Raw genomic sequence first — 18,292 nt, 5'->3', positions numbered from 1 at the left:
TGCCCTGCAAGCGCAAAGACCCGAGTTCAATCCCTGGTACCAAAAAAAGAAAAAAGAAAAAAAGAAAAGAAAAGTGCATACAGTAGGTGCTCAGCAAATGCCTCTGTCTGTCCAAGCATCCGAATAGGAAACCAGGAGTCCACAAAACAGCATAGATGGAATTCTGAGGTTGTTGTGTGCTGGCCAAGACTTACAGGGAAATTTGGGAGAATTCTCCCAAGATCCATCATTCTGAAAAAGAACAATTGATGTATTTATTTCCCACCTTTCTCTTCTACAGCAAGGGGTTTTGGTGCACTCTGGGATGAGGGTGGTGGTGAGAACCAGAGACTGAACGAGTAAGGAGAAGGTCCCCATAGGAGCAAGGCTCTCCTGTGGCCTAGATACAGCAACAGTTTTCTTTCTTAGGCAAAGTTCAGTTGTTTATTTCTGTTTTTTAAAGGATGAAAATGTACAAATTATTGCACTGGGACAGCAGAGCTCTTTTTTTTTATGATGGTGTTTTACAACCATTATAACTAGAGCTAAGTTTTGACCCTGCCCTGATGGGAATGAGTGATGGAGCCCTCTAGGGATTCCTCCCCTCCTTGGGAAGAAGAGACAAATCCTGGAAACAGCAAAGAATCAGCAGTCAGACCCAGGGCCCACCCACACAGCCCAGTGACCCTGAAAAGTGCCCATAGGTTTCTCACATCACAGCATTCTGTAACATTGCATCAAGGAGGGAGAAAATTATTCCCTTTGTTAATTGCTTCAACCCTTTGGATTAAATCTAAGAAAAGGTCTCAATTTAGACAACAGCTCTCTAGCATTTGCTCATTTACCTTATTTAGAAATAGAGGGTGGACCTCAGGCATGAAGCCACAGTGGGCAGCAGTGCCGATATAGATGGTAGTAACATTGCTTTATTTCCATTGCATTTATTTTTATGGTTACCTTCTGTCTATAGCAAATGTTAATGGGTTCTATTTGCTGTAGCATAATAGTTTATTTTTAAAAATATATTTAAATATAACTAAGGAGCAAACCTAAAAAACTTAAACAGGTGATATGCCAAGTTGGCAAAATTTATGAAGGCAGCATGGGACTAATTCAAACTAGAAGAAAGCTACTTAAATGAAAATACCTTGGAAAATGGTCAAATGTGTTTGGAACTTGTCACCACTGTAATTCCGCAGGCCAAGAACGCCCTGGCCCACGCGCTGCAGTCCTCCCGCCATGACTGTGACCTGCTGAGGGAACAGTATGAGGAGGAGCAGGAATCCAAGGCCGAGCTGCAGAGGGCGCTGTCCAAGGCCAACAGTGAGGTTGCCCAGTGGAGGACCAAATATGAGGCCAACGCCATCCAGCGCACTGAGGAGCTAGAGGATGCCAAGTATGTGTGCTAAGTTATGATAGGAAAGGTGACTCAGGATTCAAGCTAGGAAGCAGAGATATCTTCCTACCTGCAGGAACGCTTCCTTCCTTCCTTCCTTCCTTCCTTCCTCCCTTCACAGTTTCTCAAGCATTCAGAGAATGGTCCTCACCCTCCTGGAGTCTCCCTATCCTTCCCCTGGAGAACTGTCCATTCCACCTGGCAACCTTGATGGCTCCTAGGTACCTGCTTTGCCATCAAGCATTTGGGTATATTCAGATGATATGGTCTTGTCACTTAAGGACAGGGACCATTCTGAGAAACATTCCCTTAGGCAATGCCATTGTTATGCAAACTTCCTTACCCAAACCTAGGTCGTGCAGGTCCATCACTCCATGTGGCCCCTTGATGCAATTACAAAATGCATTAAACACAGGATGTGTGAGGCTGCTGCCACCACACAGCATACTGCTTTACAGTGAATGTTTTTTAGTAGGAGTACTCTCTAAAACCACAAAGTGTAGTATAGGACTAGGGGTATAGTTTAGTGGTAGAACATTTGCCTAGTATGCATGAGGCCCTGGATTCCATCAAAAAAGAAAAAAGAGCTCTCTGTCCAGGAGCAGCTTCCTGGCTCCTTCTCAGATCCCCATCTTCAGCCCACCTGCCTTCACCCCAGCCCCCACTGTGTCCATGAGGGTGACCCAGAAGTCCTACATGGTGTCCACCTCTGGCCCTTGCACCTTCAGTGGCCTCTAGTATACCAGTGGGCTGGATTCCTGCATCAGCTCCTCCAGATTCTCCCAAATGGACAGCAGCAGCAGATTCTTGACAGCTGGATGGGGCTGGTGGAGTGGGGAACATCACAGCTGTCCAGGTGAACCAGAGCCTGCTGAACCCCCTGAACCTGGAGGTGGATCCAACATCCAGGCCATGCACATTCAGGAAAAGGAGCATATCAAGAACCTCAACAAGTCTGCCTCCTTCATTGACAAGATGTGGTCCCTGGAGCAACAGAACAAGATGCTGGAGACCTAGTGGAGCCTTGTGCAGCAGCAGAAGACGTCTCAAAACAACATGGACAACATGTTTGAAAGCTACGTCAATAACCTCCAGTGGCAGCTGGACACAATGAGCTAGGAGAAGTTGAAGCTGGAGGCGAAGCTTGGCCACATGCAGGGGCTGGTGGAGGGCTTCAAAAATAAGTACAAGGATGAGCGCAACAAGCCTACAGAGATGGAGAATGAATTTGTCCTCATTGAGAAGGATGTGGATGAAGCTCACATGAAAAAGGTGGAGCTCGAGTCTTGCCTGGAAGGGCTGACGAGATCAACTTCCTCAGGCAGCTGTATGAAGAGGAGATCGGCAAGCTGTAGTCTCAGATCTCTGGAACATGCCTGGTTCTATCCATGGACAACAGCTGCTCCTGGACCTGGATGGTATCATCAATGAGGTCAAGGCCCAGTGTGAGGAGATTGCCAGCTGCAGCCAGGCTGAGACTGAGAGCATGTACCAGATCAGGTATGAAGAGCTGCAGACTGTGGCTGGGAAGCACAGGGATGACCTCCACTCCACAAAGTCTGAGATCTCTGAGATGAGCCATGGCATTAGCCACCTTTAGGCAGAGATTGAGGCCCTCAAAGGCCAGAGGGCATCCCTGGAGACTGCCATCGCTGATGCTGAGCAGTGTGGGGAGCTTGGCTATTAAGGACACCAAGGCCAAGCTGGCCCAGCTGGAGGCCGTCCCACAGAAGGTCAAGCAGGACATGGGGCAGCAGCTGCTCGAATAGCAGGAGCTCATGAACACCAGTCTGGTACTGGACATCAAGTTAGCCACCCACCGCAAGCTGCTGGAGGGTCAGGAAAACAAGCTGGAGGCTAGGATGCAGAACATGAGCATCCACATGAAGACCACCAGTGGCTACTCAGGAGTGATGAGCTCACCCTACAGGGTCCTCCCAACCCCTGGCTTTGGGAGCCTCCAAAGCCCTGGCTTCACCTGAACAATGTCTGCTGTGGTTGTGAAGGAGATCAAGACTCGAGGCGGGAAGCTAGTGTCTGAGACCTCCGATGTCTTTTCCAAGAGAATGGGCCACAGCAGCCACTCCCAGCCTACAGCCCTCCCACAGCTGCTTAGAGCCTGTGGGAGACAGCTGTATAGGTGAGCACTGGGAACAAGAGACCCACCTGAGGCTCAGCCCTAGCCCTCAGCCCACCCTTGGGAGGAATCTACTGCTTGAGGTGTCCCTTCTTGCCCATGCCCTTCATCAAAAACTAATTCAACTGTCTTTTCCAAAATAAAGCCTGAGCTGCTTCTGCCAAAAAAAAAAGAAAGAAAGAAAAAAAGGATAGTATAGCAACACCAGTAACATAATTGTTTATTATTCTTATCAAATATTATGTATAGTACATAACTATATCTGTTATACCTTCCTATGACTGGTAAGAAATAGGTTTGTTCATACCAGCATCACCCAGACACATGAGTTATTGCACTGCGATGTTGTAATGGCTACAATGTCACCAGGTGATGGGAATTGCTCAGCTCTATTAGAGTCTTATGGGACTACCATGGCATATGCAGCCTGTTGCACATCACTATGTGATGTAGGATTGTTTCCCAGATCCTCTCCTCTTAAATGCCATGTCTTGCTCAGTCCCTTCCAGACTGTTCCTTTTCAATCTGAAACATCCCACTCTTGCCTAGACAAAAAACGTCTGGTTCTCATAGGAAGAAACTGGCTCAGAGGCTCCAGGATGCAGAAGAAAACACAGAGACGGTGAACACCAAGTGCGCTTCCTTGGAGAAAACTAAGCAGAGGCTGCAGAGTGAGGTGGATGATCTGATGCTGGACTTGAAGCGGGCCAACACTGCCTGTGCCGCCCTGGACAAGAAGCAGAGGAACTTCGACAAGGTCCTCCCCAGCCCCCTCATGGCAGTGATGATCAGAGTGTGGCCTTGCACGCTTGGTTATGTGAGATGTGCAGACCCCCCAGGAGGCCCCAGCTAGCACATCCATGCTCAATTTGGAGGTTTAGGGATCTCCTTTTACTTTTGTTACTTTAATTTTATCTTTAATCAGAGGTAATTCAAATTACATTGATACTGTAGTACAGGTTGAGCATCCCTAATACAAATATTCAAAGTCTGAAATTTTTTGGCACCATGATGCTGAAAGGGGAAAATTCCACAGCTGACCTCATGTGACAAGTGACAGGCAAAACATAGGCACACTAAAAGTATCATCTAAAATTATCTGGGCTATGCAGAGAAGGTGTATATCAAAGACAGTGAATTCTGTGTTTAGACTTGGGTTCCTTCTCCAAGATACCTCATGTTACACAAATATTCTAAATGAAACACTTCTGGTCTGAAGCATTTTGGATCAGTGATACTCAACCTGCCTGTAATCCCAGCTCTCTGAGAGGCTGAGGCAGAAGGATCATAAGTTAGAGCCCAGCTTGGGCAATTTAACAACTTAGTGAGACCCTGTCTCAAAATTTTTTTAAAAGGCTGGGAATAGAGCTGTGTAAAGGTCCTGGATTCAGGGCCGGGGATTTAGCTCAGTGGTTCCACCACCTGCTGTGCAAGCTCAAGGACCCGAGTTTGATCCCCGGTACCAAAAAAAAAAGAAAGTCCTAGATTCCATCCTCAATAATTTAAAAAGCAAAAAAGAAGAACCTAGGAGAGCACCTGTAGAGATATCAGAGCTTGGAGCCCCTGGTCTGGAGTAGGGGCCGCTCCCTTGCTTCGGTCCCTAGAGACGGAAGGGTGAAACCTTTGGGCTGCTGAAAACCCCTGCTTGAGCGGAGTCTTCCCAGCCCCCCAGCCCTTTCTGCTTCTCACATGTCCCTTTGTCCCCTACCAGGTCCTTGCAGAATGGAAGCAAAAGCTGGACGTAAGTCAAGCTGAATTGGAAGCTGCTCAGAAGGAGTCCAGGTCACTGAGCACTGAAATCTTCAAGATGAAGAACGCCTACGAGGAGGTGCTGGAGCAGCTGGAGGCACTGAGGCGGGAGAACAAAAACTTGCAAGGTATACTCTCTTGGCACCGTGGGTGGGTACTCTTGCCCTTCTCCTCCTGCCAATCCTTTCCCCATTTGATCACAGCCTCCTCCTTCCTGCTGCCCTATAAAATCCTCACTCTACCTGGCTCACACTTACTGTTTCCCCCAAGGCTCAACCCCAGCTCAAAGTAAAGCATGGGAGTCACCAAGTCCCCCCTCGCCTGTACTGGGGACTGAATCTAGGGCCTTTGCCCTGAGCTACATCCCTACCCCTTTTTTATTTGTTATTTTGAGACAGAGTCTTGTTAAGTTGTTAAATTGCCCAGCCTGAGCTTGAACTTACAACCTTCCTGCCTCGACCTCCTAGAGTGCTGGGATTTCAGGTGTGCACCATCACTCCCAGTACTGAGTCTTATTTTCAAAATCTGAAGGCACATTGGGTTGCTAAGCCCACTTTTGACAGAGAAAAAGATGGTCCAGGGATTCTGTCTCTGAGTGGCTTTGGATCCTTGGGCACATCACTAAATCCCTTAGGACCTCAGACCTCTGACCTATAAATCAGAAGAGCAGACCCAGTGCTTTCTAACACCTTGTCTGGCTCTGAAAGTCTGTAACTCTATGCATTGTCTGGTCATCTCTGTGACTGTTTTGTGTACTTTGTGAAACCTTTGGGCCATAAAAATTTCTTTCCCTGTCACTGATTTCCCTGCATAGTTCAGGTGAGGTGACACATCTGTGTCTTGTCAACACCTCATCTGAACAGCCCCCCATATCCTCTCCTATATAAATGTCATGCATGAACTGCCAACCCCTAAATTACCTGGCAAATGCCAATGCTATAAACTGGAGCCTGTGAAACAATCTAAATCAAACCTGTCCTTTGTAGAAGAGATTTCTGACTTAACTGAGCAGATTGCAGAAACTGGCAAGAACCTTCAGGAAGTGGAAAAGACCAAGAAGCAAGTAGAACAGGAGAAGTCTGATCTCCAGGCTGCTTTGGAAGAGGTGGAGGCAAGTGTCTTGTCTGGAACGTGGCACTCAGAAGCACAGGGCAACAGGAAACTGAAAGAGGCAGCCATTGCCCACCCAGAAAGGGCTCTTCCATCTCCACTGGGAAGAACATCCAGCTATCCCTGTGGCTGGAAAGGCTACATGCTCTACACCTCATCTCCTGGGGTCCAATACCACATGTTCCCTTTTAAATAAATATATCCATTACATCCTCAGTATCTTCCTCTTAGGAAACAAAATGTTCAATCACCAAACATCCTAAGAACCAGTTTAGAATCCTTCAGTTAATATTTAATTTAGATTCACACCTGGCATTCTTGGCTATGGGGAATCCTGAATAGTTAAAATTGATCCAAAGTCTCCCGGGGTAATCATCAGCCATGGTGATGGAAGACAGTTGGCTGAGGTGTTCTGAGGGAAATTGGAATGCACCACAACAGAACAAGTCCCTGTCGATGTGGAGAATAGTTCCTAAATTACAGTTACCATGAAAACATACACTGTCCATAAAAAGATGCTCTCTTTCAAGATAGGAGTATTTGTTAATAAAGGATACAAAGGTTTAGTCCCTGCTTTGTCACAATTAGGGATATTTAGGAGCAAGTCAAACACTCAGACCTCTGAGTGGTGTTTTCTTCCTATGAAAAAGAAGTGTGATACTGCATGATATACCCATTTTATCATAATGAGGATGAAAACATACACCGAAAAGGTGACGCTTGTGTCACTCCAGTCACAGCTTTGGTCTTCTCAGGGTTCCTTGGAACATGAGGAGAGTAAAATCTTGCGTGTCCAGCTAGAGCTCAGCCAGGTGAAATCTGAGCTCAACCGCAAGGTCACTGAGAAAGATGAGGAGATTGAACAGCTCAAAAGAAACAACCAACGGGCGGCGGAGGCGGTGCAGAGCATGCTGGAGGCTGAGGTCCGCAGCAGGAACGACGCCCTGAGGCTGAAGAAGAAGATGGAAGGCGATCTCAATGAGATGGAGATTCAGCTGGGCCATTCCAACCGCCAGGTGGCAGAAACCCAGAAACACCTGCGCAAGGTGCAGGGGCAGCTCAAGGTGAGCGCGCGCCCTCCGACAGGCCCCCCGGGGCCCTCAGCCTGCCGCGCAGCTCGGGCCTCACTCCTGGTTCCCCCAAAGGATTCCCAGCTGCACCTGGACGACGCTCTGAGGAGCAACGAGGACCTCAAGGAGCAGCTGGCCATCGTGGAGCGCAGGAATGGCCTCCTGCACGAGGAGCTGGAGGAGATGAAGGTGGCCCTGGAGCAGACAGAGCGGACCCGCAGGCTGTCGGAGCAGGAGCTGCTGGACGCCAGCGACCGAGTGCAGCTGCTGCACTCCCAGGTGTGTCTGCTCTTGCTGGCTCGGGGTCCACCCTGGGGACAGGTAGGGCCTCCCGCACTACCAAGTGTTGCTGCTCCCCCCAGGTGAGACCACACTGCCTCCTCCACCGTCCCTCCGCTCAGCGTCCATCCTGGGAGTAGGTGAAGACAGGTGCAATGGCACGGAGCTCCCCACTCCTCCCAGACCCGCAGTCAAGACTAACCCATTGCTAGGGAAACTTCTGCTCTTGATTGACAGATTTCTGAGTTTTCTTTATCCGGAGATAAAAGATGTTGCGGGAAAATCAGCAAGGAGGACTAATTGTTGCATAAAGCATCTGGGAAGAGGAAGTACAAATTGAGTATCCCTTATCCAAAATGCTTGGAGAAAAAATACTCGGGATGAGAAATGTTTCAGATTTCAGATTTTTTTTACGTTTCAGGGCTATTTTCAAATACATAATGAGATATATTGGAGATGAAACCCAAGTCTAAATAAAAATCATTTATATTTCTTATTATACTTTGTTTACATAGCCTGAAGGTTATTATAAACAATAGTTGTAGTGTGCCTGTTTTGACTGTGATCTGCCACTTGAAGTCAGGTGTGGCATTTTCCACCTGTAATTTTATGTCAGCCCTCAAAAAGTTTTGGGTTTTGAGCATTTTGGAACTTCATATATTCATTCAAGTTAGGATACTCAGCCTGTCATTTCAGTTGGAATCTTAGAATATTAGGATTTTCTTTCAAGACAACTATTTTTATTATTTTTAGAAAAGTTTTTAAAAATTGTTTTTAAAAGTAGAAAGTATAAGCAAACACATAAAAAGAAAAAAATCAGCATATTAACAATTTTAACCATGTTGTTCATTCTTAGACCCTTATGAACTACATAAATAGTATATGTTTTGTAAAAACTGTGATCAATCTTTTGCAACCTAGTACTTTCTTTTAACAATATGTCATAAACATATTTCTACTTATTTTTCTCCTATAACATAGTTTTAATGGCTGAAAAGCAAGCTACTATAGTTGCATTTTATGGCACTTTAATCAATATTCTGTGTTTGGTTATTTTAGATCATTCTCAATAAAAATATTACTATTAGAAATGCCTTTGTAATGAATGTCCTCATGACTAAATTTTCACATGCATCCATGATTGTCTTACTATTTCTAGAAGTAATTAAATTCCTAGAAGTAAAAGTTCAAGGTCAAAGCAGTAAAGACATTTTGTAATATATTGTAAATTGCTCTTTAACAAGGTTGTCCCAATTTTTATCCCCATTTAAAAACTGTAAGGACACTTTTTTTTTTTTTTGGTACCAGGGATCGAACTCAGGACCTTGCGCTTGTGAGGCTGGTGGAACCACTGAGCTCAATCCCTAGCAAGGACCCTTTTCTATAGTTTCTCAAAGATCATGGTTATTATTTCTCAAATCTTTACTAGTTTTATTATTGAAACATACCTCACTGGATTTGTTTATTATTAATTACTAATGAAATAGAATATTGCATCATTTTGGTGACCATTCATATTTCTTCTGGTGTATTTTAACTATTTGTACCTCTTGCCCTTTTTCTTGATTTGTCATGCTTATATGATAAAAAGATAATATTTTCCATAATGTGAATTGAAAATTTTTCTAGTTTGTATTACGTTTACAATTCTATATATTTTGTATTTTAATTATTAGAATTATTTTTTCATTTTACATTTTTATTTATCAGTCATTTCCTTGTCCTAGCAATTTTTCCTGAAAAAAATCTATCCCCAAATATTTGAAGTTCTATCTTAATCATTTACTCAGTTTTTTGGATATAAATTCTTGGATCTGCTTCAAGACTTTCTGTTTGGTCAAGAATGATACAGTATCTAGCAGACCACCCATATGAAAAATAAGAAGTAGAACATGATTATGATGTACTTACCCCCAAACCTCTCCCTTCCCATTGTTTTAAGTGCCCAAATCAAAGCTTCACATCTGATTCCTAATTTTTCCTTGTAGAACACAAGCCTGATAAATACAAAGAAAAAACTGGAAGCTGACTTGGTTCAGTGCCAGGCAGAGGTGGAGCACTCTATCCAGGAGTCCAAAAATGCAGAGGAGAAAGCCAAGAAGGCCATCACAGATGTAAGCGCTCTTTTTTATATTTCCAGAGATGGTGTTTAGAGATGAAAAAGGAGGCTTCTAAGCCAGTGCATGGCAAATCGGTTGCATGTCCTTATGAACATAGTCAGTTATCCATGACTTCGTGGAGAGATGTCACAAGAGTTCCAGTCATTACAGAGACAAAGTGGGACACAATGACTGGCCCAAGAGAGGGGAACCTGAGCATCATGCACAAAACCAATCTTAACAGCATCTTCTGTTTCACTGGCCTTGGGATGGGTGGACAGCCCACTGATATGTCCTGTGAATTCAACCAGGCCGCCATGATGGCTGAGGAGCTGAAGAAGGAGCAGGACACCAGCGCCCACCTGGAGCGGATGAAGAAGAACCTGGAGCAGACGGTGAAGGACCTGCAGCACCATCTGGATGAGGCAGAGCAGCTGGCACTGAAGGGCAGCAAGAAGCAGATCCAGAAACTGGAGGCCAGGGTGGGGTGGTTTGGAAAGATTCTGGCACTTGCACACAGAACCACGATCCAGAAATGTAGGTGGTGGGAAAGTGGCCACTGATTAACAAGGCTGCAAGTTTAGCTTCAGGAATACTTGCTAAACTCCGTGAGCCAAATTTCTTAATAATTTCTCTTTCACTTGCCTCTATATACCAACATACACAACTCTACTTTGAAATGCTGATGTCTTGTTAACCAAAGCAGGATGTGTTTTAATGTTCACTTTTTGTCTTCCATGTAAATTTATACTACACGCATAAATGGGAAAAATATACTTCACAATCATAATATTGCACATTTTGGTATAATTTGCATTTTGGACCAATCTTTACTTTTATAAACAGTGGCCCATCCTGCATAAAATCTCTATTTTCTTTCTGTCTTCCACAGCAGGTCTCTTTTTTTTTTTTCATCTTTCCCATCTCTAAATGGAATCTGCAATTCTGGTATATTTCCCACTCAATTCTGAAAGGGGGGCAATTGTTGCTTCTTCCTCCAAGTTAACATATCAGAAAAGTTTAATCCCCCAATGCTGGAGTCCTACTTGTTCTTTATCTAGAAGCATATTTTGTACTTGTTCCATTTCTTTGCTGACTGTTCCCTTCATTTCCTCTACCCCTTGACTTTCCCTTTAGACCTGCAATGGTTTATTTTAATCATTTTTTTAAATGGGCATTGCTAGCAACTGACATTTTAGAAAAGGGCTACATGGAGGAGATTATTAGAATGTCTTTGTTGTCTCAGGAAGACAGGAAATGAAAGAGCTAGGGGGGAGAAGGATGAAGAGGAGAAAAATAAAAAGAAACAACTTTCCCCAGCAGGAAAGCCCCCAAACACAGTCACTCTTTATACCAGACTCCCTAGAATGCAGTCACCAGGCACACAGTTCCTTTAAATATGAAGGGATTTTTTAAGCCAAAAACAACAAGATCATAGACACATGAATAACAAAAATAAACATCAGAGAAGTTAGAACTCCTCTTCAAAAAAAAAAAAATCCTTTAAATGCTTGTTTTCAATCATTCTCAGTCCTATTCCATGAAAATGAGTTTAGACTGGCCCTTTTTGTGGACACTTCCCACAAGGGAGCCACCTTCTATAGTTCCCTCCCATACTACCTTCCTATGGTTCTTTGATCTAGGTTGGTAGGGAGCCCTTAGCCACCACCCCTGCCTGCATTGTAAGGCACCTTGACCATTCTCCAGTTCCAGCTGCCCAGTTATCTGAGTTCCATAAACCTTACAAAAGCCTAGAGAGCAATCCAGAGAGTTGGGGGTATTTTATAAAACCATTTGGAAGACATTTTCCTGAATCCATGAAGTGGAGGGTAGGTTTCTTTTTTGGAACTGTGCCCAGAATAATCCTGTTCCACTGGGAGCTTTCCAAGTTGATCTCATGAGTCTCCAAGCCTGGAGTCACATGCTCTGCAGCCACTAAGATTCCCTGTGGGAGAAGAGCATGAGGCTGGCTGCTATCCCCACCCCTGCTTGGATCTTGCTGGGTTGTCAAGTTGCAAGCACAGTAGTTGACCTGCATTTCAGTGATTTCCCTCTTTCTTTAAGACTTCAGAAAAGACAGAAGCAACTATGACATCCACAATACCTGTGTAGTGCCAAGAACATTCACACACTTTATCTAATTCCATCCCCACGGTTGAGACAGGCTGGGCAGGAATGATCATCCCCATCCCAAGTGCTGATCTTCATATTCAATGATGGGGACTGACTTGCTCTGGATCTATAACTGGGCCTGGGGTTTGAAGACACCTTTGACTGCTCCATCCCCCTACTGCCTTACTTTGTCAGGAATCAGGACCACCATGAGCAGTCATGCAGGTTTCAGCCTGTGCTGTCCTTGTCAAGCTGTGTGGCTTGAGAGGAAGAAGTATCATTGACAAATCTGACCCACAGCCATGCTCTGTGCACCTAGGGATGCCTCTGCCCAAAGAGGGCATCTTGCTCTAATGTGTACAGCAGGGACTAGTGGTGGCCTGGTGAATAAAGTATGGCTTCTGAGCCCAGGGAAGAGGCGTCTTAGTGGATCTTGAGTTTAACCTAAAATGACTGGCAGGTGGGCTGAGGATTTAGCTCAGTGTTTCCGGCACCTGCCTCACAAATGCAAGGTCCCAAGTTCGATCCCCGGTACCAAAAAAAAAAAAAAAAAAAACCTGGAAGGTGAGTCCAGGAGAGAATCCTGGGAACTCCGACTTGACTTCTGTGTTCTCTTCACCCAGGTGCGGGAGTTAGAAAATGAGCTAGATGCTGAGCAGAAGAGGGGAGCCGAAGCTCTGAAGGGGGCCCACAAATATGAACACAAAGTCAAGGAAATCACCTACCAGGTAGTGGCCTCCAAAACGTCAGTGGGTGATATGTGGAACAAGCCCTATTAGTAGAAGTCATGGGTTTGTGGGTCCTTCCCACAGATGTTCTCTTTGCAGGCTGAGGAGGACCACAAGAATATCCTCCGGCTCCAGGACCTGGTGGACAAGCTGCAGGCCAAAGTGAAGTCTTATAAAAGGCAGGCAGAGGAGGCGGTGAGTACAAGAGCTCCCTAGGGGTGCTCACACCCACCTGGGTGTCCTCACAAGTGCTGCGTGGCAGCAGGTGCCTGGTTAGTAGCATCCCCAGAGCCCAAGTTTGCATGTGCAGGTGTAAACAGGGAGATACCTGCACTCTTCCCTTCCCTGGTCTGTGTTAAACAAACCTTAGCCCACCTCCACCTGAACTGTGCGCTCTCATTTCATCCCACTTACCCCAGCTACCTCCATCCCCTTCATTTGACTCCCACCTACCTCACTTTATCCCACCTCACCCTGACTCACTCCATCTACCCCTGAGCATCTTAGCCCATGCTTCTGGCCTTGTATCTCCCCCACTATCCCTAACCACCCAGCCCATCTACCAGTCCCACTGCCCCCTGGACCTTCTGTGAGGCACCTCATCCTAATTCTCACCACCCCACTAGCGCCCTCTCTCTCTAGTCCCCTCTACCTGCAGCTCCCTCTACCTCTACCTTCACTCCCTTCCTGCTAATCTACCCCTCAGTCAAATAGGTGAAATCAACAGGAAAGAAATAGAATGAGTTGAACCCAGTGTTTTCTCAAGTGTTGCCTGGGGGCACTGGGACTGAGTGACATGAATAGAAGAAAGATAGGCAGCTTTTTCTTTTATAGAAAAGAAATCAGTTGGAGAAACTCTGGGTTAAATTAAGTTAAACTAGTTGCCTTCCTTCAAAGATTTCTAAGATTTTCTAGGTGATATATAAGTAACTCTCCAAAATGAAAGATTCATTCTAGAATGTAGCATTCTGTGCCCTTCATTGACTTTGAAATTTTCTGACTCTTTGCAGATCACCTTTCATGACTAGTGTCTGGAGGAACAAAACTTAGGGGACCTTGCCCTTGACAAATGTGCAAGCATATGGCTTCTTCCAGTCCCCTTGCCCAGGAGCCTTCTCAATTTTATCCTGACTCAAGGAAGCACATTTGAACTTGTTATATGGGGAGAGGGATCATCCAGATCAAGTAGTACAGTCCAAGCAGGATTTATGGGTGCCCGGGAGGCTACCTTAGCCAAGAACCCTTGGGCAACTCTCAAATAGACCCATACAATGTCCTGTCTAAACAAAAAGCACTGAGCAAAGAAACCCAGCCCATTCATCTCTGCTACTTTCAGGTGCGGTGGGAGAACTCTGGACTCAGGTCTTCTCCAAAGAGCTGTATAAGAGAAGTAGCTCAGAGGAGGGGTTCAGGAGATGACCTTAGGAGTGGCAGTCACATCTGCAAGGTGGTTCCAGGCAGTATACATGGCCATGAACTGGGAGCCTTGTCCTCACACCTTGGAGAACTCAGCACACCTTCCCTCCATGCCATCAAGGAATCCAAGTCTCACAACCTCCAACTCCCCAGAGCCCCAGAGTCATAGTCCATAGCCTCATACCCATCCATCTTTTGCTCAGGAGGAGCAAGCCAACACACAGCTGTCCAGGTGCCGGAGAGTCCAGCATGAGCTGGAGGAGGCTGAGGAGAGAGCAGATATTGCTGAATCACAAGTCAACAAGCTAAGGGCCAAGAGCCGCGATGTGGGAAGCCAGGTAAGAGCAGATGAGTGGAGGTGGTTTCTTCCCAAGAAGCCATAAGATCCAAGGGCTTAGTGGACCATCCAAGGAGAGCCTGGAGGATGCCCACTTGTCCCCTTGTCCTTGCCACTGGCTGTGTGCTCTCACAGGATTTACTATTTAGCAAAGACTCCCACATCCCAGGCACTTGAGAGAATGAGCAATGGGCACAGGGGGACAGGCCTATTGTTAGAGCTCCTGGCCAAGCAGCTCCTGCTTTTCAGAGGTCTTGTCCCCATCTCTGGTAGTTCTACTGCTTTGTTTTTCACAGTGAGCAAAGGGAGATGTAGCCATTTCTTAATGTCATTTTTCTGAAGTCCCAGGCTTTCCATCTGTTCCACTTGAAGGCGATGCTCAGCCTCCCGTTGAGTTGACTCATTTCCTGTGTACATTGTTTTTCTCCCACAGAAGATGGAAGAATGAGGCCTTCCTGAGGCTCATTGCCATGGGCACCTCCTGGAGAGTAGAGGGAAATGTGTGAGAAATAAATTTTCCCAAATACTTGGACTCCTGGCTCTGCTGTGTTTGTTATCATGGCCCATTCCTCTACTGTGGGCCTGATTTTTAGATTCTTGCCTGCTCTACTGGAAATACTAAGAAAGTAAGAAATGTCAAAATAGAGTCTTCTTGCCTGTCTTAGTTACTTTTCTTGTTGCTGAGACAAAATACTTAGCATTCAAAGTTAAAGGAGGAAAGTTTATTTTGGCTCCTAGTTTGTAGAGGTTTTAGTCCATGGCTGGCTCCAAGGCAAGGTGGCATGTCAGGGGGGCATTACAGAGGAGAAAAAGTTCATGGTAAAGCAGAGCAGGCAAAGGCAGCAGCAGAAGCAATCAACCTGCCTCTCCCTTTTATCCCTTCCAGGATACCTGCCCTTTGGGTAGTGCCACCCACACCTAGGGTGGGCCTTCCCATTATCCACACCCAGAACTATGCCAAACCAATCAGTGGACTAATTTAGTAATCACATACCCTTAATCCCAGCATCATACATCCTAGATCTAGCCTCCTCTGAAAAGCCCTACCTATGACCTCATGAAGCTTTAGGGTACATCTAGACACAAGCTATACATAACATTGCTCCCAGTATAAAAGGTGAAAATCTAACCCACTGTTAATTAAATCACCAATTGCCATACGCATTTAAAAATAAAAACCTGGCCAGGTATAATGTTGCAGGTCTGTAATCCCAGCACTTGGGAAGCTGAGGCAGGAAGATTGGAAGTTCAAGGCCAGCTTAGGCTATAAGTTTGAGGCCAGCAGGGGCTGTATTGCAAGATCAAGGCCAGCCTTGATGACATAGTGAGATGCTATCTCAAAAGCCAAATAAACAAAACCAGCTAGGGGTGTAGTAGCTCAGTGGTAGGGTGGGTGCTTTGCATGCACAAGGACCTGCTTTTGATTCCCAGCACCATAAAAATAAAAAGTAAAAATAAATACCCTGTATCACCCTAGAGTTGGAATATCTGTTACCAAAAATACAAAAGATAATATGTGTTTGTGAGGACATAAAGAGAAGGAACCTTGAGTAGCCAGGGATTTAGCTTAGTGGTTCTGCCGCCTGCCTTGAAAGCCAAGGTCCTGAGTTTGATCCCCGGTACCAAAAAAAAAAAAGAGAGAGAGAGAAGGAATCTTGTGCACTGTTGATGGGACTGTATATTAGTATAGTTATTATGGAAAACAGTATGGAGCTCCACAAAAAATAAAATTAAAAATAGCACCACTGTACAATCCAGAAATCTCACTTCTCAATCTATATAATCACCAAAGGATATATAATCACCTCATAGAGATATCCCCACTCCCAAGTTTGTTGCAGCATTATTCACAATAGCCTAGATATGGAAACAACCTAAACATCCATTACCAGATGAATGGATAATGAAAATTATAAATGCACACTCATATAATATAATACTGTTTGGCCTTTAAAAAGGAAATCCTGCTATTTGTGACAATACGGATGAACCTAAAGACATTATGCTAAGTGAAATAAGCCAGATTCAGAAAGACAAACACTGTATAATCTCACTTACAAGTAGAATCTGAAATCATCAAACTCATAGAAGCAGAGAGTTAGAAGGTCACCAGTTTCAGGGGCTAGGAGTTGGGGAAAATGGGGAATCATTGGCCAAAGGATACAAATTTCAATTATGCAAGTTGAGAAATTTCTGGAAACCTGATATACAGCATGGTCACTATGGTTAATGTGTACATGAGGCCCTGAGTTCAATCCCCAGCACCAAGAATAAAGGTGTGCAGCTTAAATACGTACAATTCCTATTACTCAATTATGCTTCAATAAAGCGAAAAAAATAAATTTATAGAGAAAGGACCATTGTGGGTAACTATAACACACTCTCCCTATGAATTAATAATTCTTGCAAATTCAATTTTCCATTTTCCCCTTAAATTTACAGATGGGGACACTGGGGGCCCAGAGAGATTAAGTACTCCGATTATAGCTGTCTAGGACAGAGTAGGAAGTAGGCCCTGCTGATCCCAGATTCCTAGGCCAGTGCTCTTTTACTAAGCAGTTCTGCTTTTCCATTCCATCCCCTCTGGGGGCTGTGCTGTACAATTCTCTTGTGTCCACCCCCAGTTCCCTGTAATATCTGAGCAGGTAGTAGGTACTGTCAAACTCATTCATCCCTAGGAAGGCAGATACTTTTGAAAAGAAAAGTGGACAGAGGCCCAGTTACCATCTTGCTCCTCTTTCCACCTAGGGTAACTCCTGTCTGCCTGCATGGATCATCTTTGGGGTGTACAGGGCCAAAAGGTGAAGGAAACAGCTGGGCCTGTAGAGCCATTAACTTTCAAAGTCCAGGCTGAGGCTAGGCTCATCCTCCTCACCCACCAAAAAAGAAGCTATGTAGTGTGAGTTTCAGCTCTCTCTGTTGGATCCTAAAGGTCCTCTGATTATGATTATGCTGTTTGCTCACCCTGAAGGGGCTTCCTAGGATAAAATAAGGACCAACTGTTGGTAGATTAGGAGCCCCAACCACATATGAGCCTCAGCCATTGCTTTGTGGCCTTGGGTTGATCACATGTGTTCTCTACACCTGTTTTTCCTCATTGGTCAAACTGACCCATTGGTCAGGAGAATGAGTTCTGTGTTCCAGAAAACCTGGATGGAATCCTGATGCTGCCACATATCAGCAATATGGCCTTAGGCAAGTTATTCTCCTCACTCAGTCTCAATTTCCTAATTCTGGAAGGTGGAGATAACAATGAAAATTATAGCTTCATTGAGAGGCTGGGGGTTGTGATGGTGGGAAAAGCTCCTGGATTTCTTGTGGGGGTAGTGAAAATCTTCTGAAATTGATTGTAGTCATGGATATATAACTCTGAACATATTGAAAGCCATTTAATTTTGTACTTTAAATGGGTGATTTATATGGTATGTGAATTCCATCTCAATAAAACTGTTTTAAAAACTTATAGTGTCCACTACCTGGTTATAAGTACTGGCTTACTATTTACCAAGCACTGAAATAAGTACACTATCATCTAACTCCTTGGATCCTCCCTTCGCTCTAACCTTCGAGATCCTCCTTTCATCTTATCACCAGCCCAACCCCAAGTAGCTGTGACACAGTGCAGTTGGAAGTTAAAGAACAACACCAGTAGTAGTAACAGAAAATTATTCTGAGGCCCCCTGTCTCTGACATGACCACCACTATCATCATCATCATCATCATCGTCATCACCAATATCATCAATCACATTCTTCATCTTCCTTGTCATCAATATTGAGAGTCCATGAGACAATATCTTTCCAATTTCTGATTCCACAGTCAAGGAATCTGAGGCCAGGAGAGAGAAGCAATATTCTCAAAGTCCCCCAGATACCAATCC

General features: G+C 44.9%; 1 protein-coding gene and 1 pseudogene across 1 annotated transcript in view; both read left to right on the top strand.

Annotated features, from left to right (window-relative positions):
* The window catches only part of LOC101697541 (myosin-13), a 56,356-nt gene extending 41,353 nt beyond the window's left edge, over positions 1-15,003 (top strand). The window contains exons 28-39 of the mRNA XM_004857530.4: positions 1,179-1,375; positions 4,086-4,269; positions 5,224-5,389; positions 6,248-6,372; positions 7,127-7,435; positions 7,517-7,720; positions 9,709-9,834; positions 10,131-10,301; positions 12,555-12,659; positions 12,759-12,854; positions 14,279-14,413; positions 14,846-15,003. Of these exons, the coding sequence (XP_004857587.2) occupies positions 1,179-1,375; positions 4,086-4,269; positions 5,224-5,389; positions 6,248-6,372; positions 7,127-7,435; positions 7,517-7,720; positions 9,709-9,834; positions 10,131-10,301; positions 12,555-12,659; positions 12,759-12,854; positions 14,279-14,413; positions 14,846-14,860 (1,833 nt within the window). The 3' untranslated portion in view covers positions 14,861-15,003. The remainder of the gene's footprint in view (positions 1-1,178; positions 1,376-4,085; positions 4,270-5,223; positions 5,390-6,247; positions 6,373-7,126; positions 7,436-7,516; positions 7,721-9,708; positions 9,835-10,130; positions 10,302-12,554; positions 12,660-12,758; positions 12,855-14,278; positions 14,414-14,845) is intronic.
* LOC106010430 (keratin, type II cytoskeletal 8 pseudogene) lies at positions 2,048-3,519 on the top strand (annotated as a pseudogene).
* Positions 15,004-18,292: the final 3,289 nt, after the last annotated feature.

Source organism: Heterocephalus glaber, unplaced genomic scaffold, assembly GCF_053883595.1.
Source record: "Heterocephalus glaber isolate CG9 unplaced genomic scaffold, H.glaber_assembly_v1.0 deba00001564, whole genome shotgun sequence".
Classification (NCBI taxonomy): domain Eukaryota; kingdom Metazoa; phylum Chordata; class Mammalia; order Rodentia; family Bathyergidae; genus Heterocephalus; species Heterocephalus glaber.
This window is presented reverse-complemented; position numbering and strand designations above follow the sequence as displayed.